This window comes from Colossoma macropomum, unplaced genomic scaffold, assembly GCF_904425465.1.
Source record: "Colossoma macropomum unplaced genomic scaffold, Colossoma_macropomum, whole genome shotgun sequence".
Taxonomy (NCBI): domain Eukaryota; kingdom Metazoa; phylum Chordata; class Actinopteri; order Characiformes; family Serrasalmidae; genus Colossoma; species Colossoma macropomum.
The window spans coordinates 28553307-28564764 of record NW_023494792.1 but is presented as its reverse complement, the minus strand read 5'-3'; the positions used below and the strand labels follow the sequence as shown (position 1 = coordinate 28564764).

The window sequence follows — 11458 nt, the reverse complement described above, 5'->3', positions numbered from 1 at the left end:
ATCTGACCACAGAACAGTTCTCCATTTTGCCTCAGTTAATTTAAAATGAGCTTTGGCCCAGAGAAGATGGTGGTGTTTCTGGATCGAGTTGACATATGGCTTCTTCTTTGCATGATACAGCTTTAACTTGCATTTGTGAATTGCATGGCGAACGGTGTTCACAGACAACGATTTCTGGAAGTGTTCCAATGCAGTGTCACCTGAGGGCCCGAAGATCATGGGCATCCAATATTGACCGTCGGCAATGTCCCTTGTGTACACGGATTTCTCCAGATTCTCTGAATCTTTTGATGATGGTATGTACTGTAGATGGTGGGATATCCAAAGTCTTTGCAATTTTATGTTGAGGAACATTTTTTTGAAATTGTTCCACAATTTTTAGATGCAGTTTTTTTGCTGACTGGTTAACCTCTACCCATCTTTCCTTCTGAGAGGCTCTGCCTCTCTAAAATGCTCTTTTTATTACAAATACATGTTACAAATTACTCCTCCAGCTGTTTTTTTATTAGTACCACTTACTTTTCCAGCCTTTTGTTGCCCCTGTCCCAACTTTTTTGAGATGCGTTGCTGCCATCAAGTTCTAAATGAGTTAATATTTTTCATGAAATGGTAAAATGTCTCACTTTCAACACCTGATATGTGTTCTATGTTCTATTGTTAATAAAATATGGGTCTATGAGATTTGCAAATTATTGCATTCTGTTTTTATTTACATTTATTTACTATTTACACAGGATCCCAGCTTTTTTGGAATTGAGGTTGTAAATAATTCAATATTTAAAAATATAAATATAAAAAAAAAAATTATAAATAATTTTTCACTTAATAAATTTAATTTTTCACTTAATAATGTAAAAAATAACATTTAAAAATGATTTTCAATTCCTTTGGTCCTGGTTGAATTGAAGCAGCCTTCATTAGAAAGCTACAGGTGTGGTGAGTAATACCAAATGTAAACATATTAGATATAGTTCAGATCAATGTTGGTGTTATGATTGGCTCCAGTGGGTGTAGGCCCATGTATTTTGTCACTGCCCAACCCAAAATAGCAGCTCAAATGTACTTCTGATATTAAAATCAAAAATAAAGTTTCTTGCTTATGCAGACCTCTAATTTGAACGCTAACAGTGCTCCCTTATGGAGAATCTTCAGCCTGATAAACAGGAGTAAGTGAGCCAGTTACTAGCTAAGTCCATGAAGTGCTTTGCATTTAAAATGATTGCTTTTCATAAATATGAAGAATATAACGCACTGACAACAGCAAAAAACAACAGTGATGAGGACAGTGTTGTGTTTTGCCATTCCTCAGTTTCCTGAAGATTTATTTGGTATGATTTCTTGTTCCTCCACTGAAAAGTAAGCTGGCAGACTCCTCACATACATGCACACAGGTATTAATGATAGCGTGAGTATCTAAACCTGGGCTGATAGACAAAGTTGCTAAGCATTGTTGTAAACAATTGCAATTCAGTAGCATTTGTTAGGTTTAGTGAAGCTGAAACTTAGTCTGGAACCATTGCTAAGATCAATGTACTTCATCTTAGCAATGCTTACAGCCCCCAGAGCATCTGTGAACCTGTAATTAGAGAGACTTGACAATTACACACAAGTATGCATACTCACTTTTAGCTCAGCTACTGACAGATCGACTTCCCTCAAGCTTCTTCCTTGATGCCCCTGTAATGCAGACTTAATTCCACAGCAAGTTCTTTAGCAAATACTACTGCCTGCTGCTGTGTGTACACTTCTCCTAGAAAATACCAACCACAGTGCCGGAGCTCATTGCTTCTGTCTGAACGGCTTTTCTGTATTTAAGATGCATAAATGGCCTTAAAAAAACAGAAAAAAATAAAAGAAAGAATGGGAAAAAAATCTCACACGCCCTCCAGCCTTACTACAGAACACCTTTCTCGAATTCCATCATCTTTCCTTGCTGAGCTTGCACTTAGATGGACACGCACGCACGCAATCCTGACCCTCCTGGGCATCTGGAGGTCATCGGGTTATTGCAGAAGACATGTAGGCCCAAGGGAGGTTGAAAAGAAGGGAGGGGGGTTAGGGGGGGATGAATGCAGAGAAAAAAAGGAAAGAGAGCATGCTGGCACAGAACTGGAAGCGCCTGGGGAGTAGAAGAACAGAGAGAGCGAGCGAGAGACAGAGAGAGGGAGAGAGAGAGCGAGACGAATAGAAGGGGGATTCCACGCTGTGCTACTCTTGCCAGAGCCCGCTGGAGTCACGTGGGAGTTGAGTGTGCATGGTTTTCTAAGAAGTCAGCAGGAGAGGAGAGGACAGCTGGGTGCCTCTGCTGTGTCCCCTTAGCTCTTTCTGTGGAGAAGAAGAGAAACGTCATCCATCTCAACACCTCCTTGTTAAACGTGGTGGAGGTCATAGGATTACATGTTACTGTGCTCATTAAAGCAATGGTTCTGCCCACTCTTACCTCAATTGGAGTCAGTCAGTCAATACATGTCTGGTGAAGTTCTCTACTGTAGCTGCAGGGCTAATGCAGCTAACAAGTAATAGAAACGTACATCCTACCAGTTTAGCATCGTGCAAACTGTGTGCCTAAATCATCTCACACTTAAGATGTTACATAATCTCAAATAGTCTTGTTTCTGATCAGGGCCCTAAATCCGTTTGATGAACAAAAATGAAAATCGGAATCTATTTTGCTAGGATAAAACAAAAACCAAAAACATAATCATTACCTTCTTCATTCCATGTAGCCCACACCTTAACACTAATGTGAACCATCATATTTATTATGTACCTCCAAACTCCCAAAGTTCTTTGGCTCCACCACAACTCATATGCTTTCATTCCATGTATTAATCAATGAGTGCAGTGCAGCATCTTAAAAACTGACTGTAAATGTCTGAATGAGTCAAATTATGTATTTTGTTGATTTTCCACATGAAAATATGTTAATACAATCTCTACAGGGGACAAACTTAAATAGAGCATTTTAGCGCACAATTTCTATTTATACAGTTTAACATGTTGGAAAAAAACTGACTTTTTACATTTTGTTCGAATTAGTTTAGAAACATTATTTTGGGGTTGGAACACAAGAATGGGAACATTAAAATATTGGTTATTCGAGCTATATGCTGTTGTCCATTTTTTACAGATAACAGTACATCATACAGTATCATAAACCACATACGTTTTTCTGTGAATACTGAAGATCTTAACGCAATCTAAAGCAATTGTGTGATGACTTTTAGCCATGCAGCTTGCACAATGCTAAGTTGGTGGCCATGTGTGTCTCACAGTAAAAACATCATTTGAAATACAATTAAGTTTTCAGACTTCAGATATTTCCAAGGACTATGTTCTAATCTATTAAAATCAAAGGTATTAATTGAGATAATTATAAGCTAAATATATACACTTTGTATTGGGAAGTGTCTGTCTCAAACCCTAACCCCTAAATTTCACCTTGTAAGAACAACAATCACACTTTTTCCAATGTTTTTTTAAAATCCATTTATTTCTTTTAAAGTGAAGTTGAGTTAAATTTTTTTAATTAAATTAATTTCAAAAATGCTGTCCCACATTTACGTCACTACTGAAGCACAAAGGCTGTGTTTGAAATAGCCTACTACATACTGCATGCGTATTGATTCTGCCCAAAAGTAGTAAGTAGTATGTCTGGCTAATTTTTACAGTATGCTGCCAGAGCTATCTGATGACGTGATATACTGCATCCAAAAATCCAATGTGGCCATTCGGGGAGGAAGCAACCAATGACATAACTGCTTAGATATTTTTAATAGCTCTGGATTCACCCTTTCTTCTAAACACTACGAACCCAGAGCTGGTTTATGAGCCTGGCCTCTTATTTCCCCTGTTATATCAAAAACATGACTGCAAAATACCAGAGGGCACCTGCAAGCGAGTCCTCAATGAATGGGTGTGAATGGAGATAAAAACAAAAAGTTAAAATAGTTTCTAACCACTTGCCCAAAACTTTCTTTTCATTTTAGAAAGTAGAAGGATGTATTCCACTAAAAAAGATGGAAAAAAGATGCCTGAAACGTGTGCAGCTTGGAGCTGCAGAAACCTTTGCACAATCCAAACCAGATCTCAGATCACAGGTAAGACTGACCAGTTATTTTTGGTTGTATTTGCCAATTATAACATTATGTTGAGAGCTATCTATAGTTGACCACCAGAGACAGAATATTAATGGCTATCATTAATGAAAATGCCATCTAGCTATGAGAGCTGAGACTTTATTAGAAATCACATAATCTAAATTGCCCATAATTAAGTTTTTTATTATTTCTTTTGGCACTTCTCCAAACCGATTTTTACGACAAGCTAATTGTTTCGGCTGAGTGCCTGACATTATACACCAATCAGGCATAACATTATGACCACCTCCTTGTTTCTATGGTCATTGTCCATTTTATCAGCTCCACTTACTATATAGGTGCACTTTGTAGTTCTACAGTTACAGACTGTAGTCCATCTGTTTCTCTGCATACTTTGTTAGCCCCCTTTTACCCTGTTCTTCAGTGGTCAGGACCCCCATGTAATTGTAGAACTACAGAATGGACAACGAGTGTAGAAACAAGGAAACACGGTCATAATGTTATGCCTGATCGGTGTAAATCTGACTGTAGTTAGCTGGCTAACTAGCTTACTTTTCTCATACAAAGTTTCCCAAAGACAGTTGAGGAGGCAGAATTTTTTCCTCCAGTGATTACTACTTAAAAATGTACTATTTTATTTTTTTCATAGCTGTGTTTTAATCTGGAGCACTAGAAAAGCTAAAATGATGGAGAAATACATACATATATATACATATATATATATATATATATATATATATATATATATATATATATATATATATATATATATATATAATACAGATTTTATGTATTATATGTGAACATCTCCACAAGTATTAACCTAAGAAAATAAGCCGTTCATGTCCATGCATGGCAAACGTTTTCACAATTTCTTATGGCAGTGAATTATTTTCCACCACTTTAGTAATTCACTTAATGTGAGCCTAACGCTTATACACACTCCTCTCTTCAGCATCTAGCATCGATTACAACTAGCGAGAAGTAACTGCAGACAAAGGTTTTTTTGCGCTCCGCATAGATCATAAACCCCTGAATATAAAAAACGAAATGTGAAAAATAAATGTAAACGTTTAAGTGATTTTTATCCAGAAATACCGCAGCTTCCCCGTTTACTTGTATTTGTTCACAGGCCAGTCTTGCCCGGACCAATATGGCGGACGCGTTGACGTATCGCAGCAACAGGCCGAAGCGGTCAGCGGCGTCTGCGTGGATATGTCTATGTTGAAAACAGCAAAATCAAATACATTTGACCAAATGCTGCTGCACTCAGTGCAACGCTGAGGCCACACCTCTGCTGGTCTTGAGGTCGGTTTGCTTACTTTGTCTATTTAAAAGTTAACTTTATGCATAACGTGGATAAAAGAGTAACTCCGCCGAGCGATACACTCAGCATCGGCTATTCAGGCTCCTGGAAATGACGTCACTCGCAAACGGAGGAAAACCGTTTAGCAAACGGTTTAGAAACCGCACAAATGAACCCAAAGCTGACATTTTTAACGTTTACCTGTGGCTTTGAAGACGGGTAGAAAACACCGTCCTGCCCTCTGTCATGGTATGGAGTGTAGTATGAAAGCCACGCAGGCACATCTATTGACCAAAATATAAACATACACGCTGAAAATGGGCTAGCAACGATTGCTAAGCAGTGATTGGAGGGCTGAGGAAAAAGGGGCGGGGTGTGTCGTATATCGCAGGGTTTCTCAGTCTGTGGGCTGAGGAACACCAGTGGTCCGCGGGCCTGCACTCTGGAGGAGGCAGTAGTCTGTAGTGGGCCGGTAACGTCGTAAAAACGTAAGTGGCCATTGTAGGTTGCCTATTATGGCACAAACCACCCCGCACTGCCTTTGATTTATCTGATTTACCTTTAAATCATTGATTCATTTACAATGCCAGTCGGTGAAACAGAAAGAACTGAATTTGTTTTAATCGACCCATCAGCAATTACGCTGATATTCTAAAATAGGTTATGTTTGTATTCTTACAGAATCTGACAGTAGAAAATGGGATGTGATGTAGGTCTGAGGTCTACTAATACGCTTATATCGATTCTAGTCATAAAACCAGACCACAAAGCAGAAAAACGGAGCTGCTACTCACAAAAGCGGGACTCTGAGACGCTTCATTAATGGCAGTCCTGCTTTTCTGCCCTTTTACTGAATGAGATTCTATCAGGAGGAGGGAAAAGTGGAGCGGCCCTGATGGACTGATATTATGCAACCGTTCCTCCCCACTGTCAGTGACTGACGTGAATGACGGAGGCTGAATCGTTAACGCTGTTTTTTCATGACAGGTGTAATGAGCTCTGGCCTAACTCATTCCATTTTCCCTCCTTTTTCTGCCCAAGTGAAAAAATGGTGTTGGTGACAAGGGCAAAATGATGATTGTGCGAACCCTTTTACGCCTCACACATTTGCCTCTTTGGCAAAAAAACCCAGACTAAATGATGATAATGCTCTGATTATCTCAACCCACTGCCTCTGGTCAGTTTTAGACTACACTGATCCGAGCGGCTATGTTTCACTCTCTCTCCCATTTCCCTCCAAACCAGACAGTGCTATAAATACTGAGCACACTTTACAGGAAAGAGATGCTTGAGAATGTGCAGTTTTGTGTATTTATGATTCTGAGCACAAAAGAAAGAAAATGGGCAAACTAGCTTCTAGTGATTAAGGTGAAAGGACAGAGAGAGCCTAGTGTGGGAAAGTAACTCGACCATTGTTTTTAAAACAAGGTAAATGCACATCTGATCATCCACTCATTACTGATTACAGCACCTATGACCATGTAAATGTGAAAATGTAAACAAGACCAAAGGAAATGTTTTGATGCAACACAAGTGGTTATCATCACATATTTGTTGTGGTTTGAAATCAATCTCATAATCACTGGATGGATTTTAAATGTATAAACCTCATCCGTAAAGACAACGTTCAAAACATTTATTTTTCTATTATTGGAAAGGGAGAAAGACAATTGTTTTCTGGCTCTCTAAAACAACTAGGATTATGCAATTTACATTGTGCTAATTAGTGGAGATTATCTTTCATTGCCTCTGTATGTCGACCACACAGCTTCAGTGCAGTACAAGCCTACCACAAGAGTTTCATCTGACTGTTAACATTCTGCTCTTTGAATGCTTAATGCTTTTTGACATTAGCCATAAAATGAAATTTCAGCCTGTTTTGAACTCTCAGTTGAACTACACATTTTTTCCTTTAATAATGTTGATAGAATACATGTCAATTGAAATTTGTACGATTTAGAAAACCAGAAGCAATCTTTGTAGGTGAGCAAGTAAGCTGTGTTTTTATTGTGCATAAACGCTATTTTAATGAGGCAGTTGTACACAATTTTTTCACACTGAACTCTGCAGTTGTGCTGTTTTATCTCAGCATGGCCGTCTTTGTGGAGAGGTGGAATTGTTCTGTTATTCACTCCAATTGCTCACTCGCAGCTCAACACAGAGTTGCAACATTTCACTTCCTGCAGGAAGAGGCTACAACTAGAACTCCTAGAACTTTCACAAAAGACAGGCTACTTTTTCATCATTGTTAAATATCTGGATGCTGACATCGTTTCAATTCAGAGAGCAGTCCTAAGACATATTTCCTGATAGCTCTCTTTGATCACCTCTAATAAGATTCTTGGAACAGAACTTAAGAGAACTGAGCAGAGCATAATTAACATACTCTGAGTGAGGACAGTCACCTTGTTCTCGATTGTGCCATTTTATTCCCCAAGAGCTGTTAAGACTTCTGGTTAAAAGTGGTCAGATGAAAGGCAGCTAACATTAAATGATTTTAACAGAACTGCCTTGATAGATTAAATTGAATTAGGTGTTTTTGATCAGGGAAAAGTCACCAAGCTGTGCTGGACTAAAGCCCTTCAGGACTGGCCCTGGACACCACTGATCTACACAAATTGGTGGAGGGCTTCATTGTTCTGGACTGGGACTGGCCATTGATGTTAAAATGCTTTGCTTCAAGTTGTATTAACCATAAAGCAGCCTTCAAGTTCAAGTACGGTAAAGCAGGAATTGAGAAGAAAAACTGGGGCTTTACTAGTGAAGCAGTTGGCGCAGGTGGAACACATTTCAATTTCAAAATTTCTTTCTATAGAATCAAATAACCATAAAAATTAGTTGCAAATAACTAGAAGCATGACCGGGCAGAATTTACTGCCGCCAGTCAAGCAGTTTTTCCTGCTGAACACCAAAAAGACTACATTCAACTCCAGAGGAACTGAGTTAGAATAGAAACTGGTCTTTTGGACAGGTTGTGGGCTGCTGTCTTGTCAGCCAAAGCAACAAATAGAGCAGATTCCTTAAGTAGAATTCAGAGACACAAAGCAGAGAGAGTGACCACACAAAATATTGTTTGTCCAGAGAAGCTGGTTGCTCCTCTGTTAGCTGAGGCGTCAATTGTAATCGACTCCTCAAGTGTATCGGACTATTGACTGCAGTTGTTCTGCGGCTAGGTGGAGAGATATACTGCACTCACCAGCACGCCACTGAGGACTTTCCTTTCATTAGCCCGCAACCCAAATGTGATTTGAAACATATTTGGGGGTCTGAATTATTGAGTGTGTTTCATTTTGCCTCCAAACGCCTTAAAGGGGAAACATGCTCTGGCCTCATGAAAAATAGATCCCTGAATTCTCTAGCTTCGCTTTCTCACACACAGACAGACACAAGCATGCCCACATGGGCACACACTGCTTTCTTTGCTCTGTTTGATCTAGTTGCACCATGTCTGACGGAATTAGTGGGTGGAAAACCCTCATCAACTCTCTTAACAGGCACACCAGCACGTGCACAGGCACGCTTTCTTGTTGAACAGTTAATCAGTTCTAATTTGGGACCCCGTTCCACGCAGGGTGACAAGTCGTGATTATCACCCAGGGTACACTATACATGTCATTCCTTGTCCTATTAGTGAAATATAATCTGGAAAAAAAAAGAATTACAGAAGTGGATATATTTGATATTTGGTATTACACAATCAAATTATCAGGCAGAGGCGACATTAATTGAGAATTAGCCATCCATTCATTCTCAGTGAGACACAGAAAAGAAGACTTTGCTCATTTTTATTTAGCAGATTTAAATACAATGACAGGTCTACCTTGGAAATTAATTCAAACACTGTTGTTTTCTGCTATGGCAGGAGAGACAGAGAGGAGAAGACAAAGAAACGACCGTTATATGTAAACATCCCAGAGGAGTAGAATGAATGCTTGTCAAGGCGTTGGCAGCTTTTCTTTGTGCCACAAAAAGAGAAAACACACTCCTTACACAAAAGTCCAGAAAGGTCAAACACTCATACATTAAAAAATACACTCGTTAGTTTCACTTTGAGTGCACTTATCTAGCATCAAAATAATATCCATATACATTTAAATATAGAATTTTGTCTCATGATTAAGGAAGCGTTTTCTCAGGAAGCTGTTGAGTTCATGATCTCTCTGTGCAAACCCCGCCCTTCTGAAAGCCCCGCCCTCTGAAGTAAAGCTCAGACTGGAGCAGAACTACATTGGGTTTGGCTGTGGAGAAGCATTAAACAGTATGGTGACTGGCTAAAAATAAACACAGAAATGATAATTGGCTAAAAATGACATGGTAAATTGGTCCTATTTATCTACAAGTGAAGTCACCTGTAGCCCTGCTCTCTTTAGAAATAAAACCAAAACTCCAAAAAGATCCTTGGGCAGAAGAGGGGAAATGCACAGAGCATGAAAGAAGACCGAGAGAGATGAATGCTGCAATATTACCAAAAATAAGAGAGCATATTAACACTTTGTTGTGATGTTTTTCCCTCTTTCTCTCTGCGGATGCATCTTATGTTCCACAAGGTCTTTGGAATGGCAGGACTTAGCGACTGTACCCAAACTCATCTGCGTCATCGGCACGGAAGTCTCCATAGCGCCAAATGTTGAGCTGAAATGAGAGGGGGAGAAACAGGACAAAAATGGAATAAGCCTTTTTTTCGTGAAACACTGGCAAATTGACCAGAAAAAGGCTTACAACTGATTATATCCCCCAGCAAAACATTATATTAAAAACAAAACATTACAACATACTGCAGTCCAAACATAAGGCTGAAAGGTGAACTAATTAGCTAATTATAGTTTATATAAGTACGTCTTATAAGTAAGAAGTGCAAAAATGCACAGATAAGAGTTTTTTATCTTGTGAACGCAGAAAAAAAAACAAAAACCTAGTCACTACATCATTTTGCACTAAGAATAGAAAGAACAGCCGTTTAAAGCAGCCTTTTACACCAGCCAATTTAGGTCCAGTCATGTGTGGACACATCCTCATTTCATTCTATTCCGTCGATTTCAACTAGGCTTCACCTCATAAAACATAGAAGCGCTTTTTCTGTTCAGCGTTCCATTTCCAAGCAGTGGAATGGCCTTAGATTCAGAGTGGCTTAGGAGAGCGGATGAGAAAGGAGTCGTACAGGCTTCACTCTTTCACTGAGTACACCCTCTTTCTCTCATCAGTGTGTGTGTGTGTGTGTGTGTGTGTTCAGCTGTTAAGTCGGAGAGAATCGCAGCTAATTAGCAGCTATGATAATTAGCGCCGTTGTTAGGAGAGACATCATCATCAGCTCCTTGCATGGCTCAGTTTGCAGCTCCCGCAGCAGAACTCGCCACTCGTGTCTTGTTAAACATCTATTGGCCTCTGATGGGGAGCGGTGTGGAAGTGAAAAGATTGTGCAGCTAGTGAAAGCTGGCCTGCACCCCACCAAAACAGGCCGAATGGGTCAGTAACAGCGGAAGAGGTGGCCAGTGCCAGCACTCGTTCTGAAGGCCTGATCATTTCAGCTCTGGTGCCTCCAGAGAGAATGGGCACACAGCCATACCGGACAGTGCTGTAATGTCAGTGAGACATGATGGCTCCAGAACAGAGTGGAGAAGATAGGAAAGGAAAAAGAGAGAATGGGGAACAGAAAGAAAGAAAACGAGAGGGAGTAAGAGAATAAGTAAAGAGAAAGAATATGGAGAGAGAATTGAGGAATGAGAGAGAGAAGCAGAGAACAGGGGAGAAAGAACGGAGAGAGAATGAGGAAGACAGAGAATGGGGATAGGAGAGGGAGAGAGAGAAAAAGAATAGGGGAGAGAGAAAGATTGGGGACAAGAAAGAAAGACAGAATGGGGAAGATACAGAAACAGAAAATGAAGGAGAAAAAATAGAATGGGAAAAGAGAAAAAGGGAAGAATTGCATAAAATGTATATTGGTAAGTGAATTTATCAATTGATATACATGTTTCTCATTTTGAGATTGTTGTAAGCTTATTATAAGATTATTTAACTTATTTCTAGACATTTATACTGATTTTATTAAGTCAAA

General features: G+C 39.4%; 1 protein-coding gene across 1 annotated transcript in view; it reads right to left on the bottom strand.

The window, feature by feature from the left end:
* Window positions 1-9174: 9174 nt before the first annotated feature.
* snd1 (staphylococcal nuclease and tudor domain containing 1) overlaps window positions 9175-11458 on the bottom strand; it is a 156601-nt gene continuing 154317 nt past the window's right edge. The window contains exon 24 of the mRNA XM_036576784.1: window positions 9175-10038. Coding sequence (XP_036432677.1) covers window positions 9973-10038 — 66 coding nt within the window. The 3' untranslated portion in view covers window positions 9175-9972. The remainder of the gene's footprint in view (window positions 10039-11458) is intronic.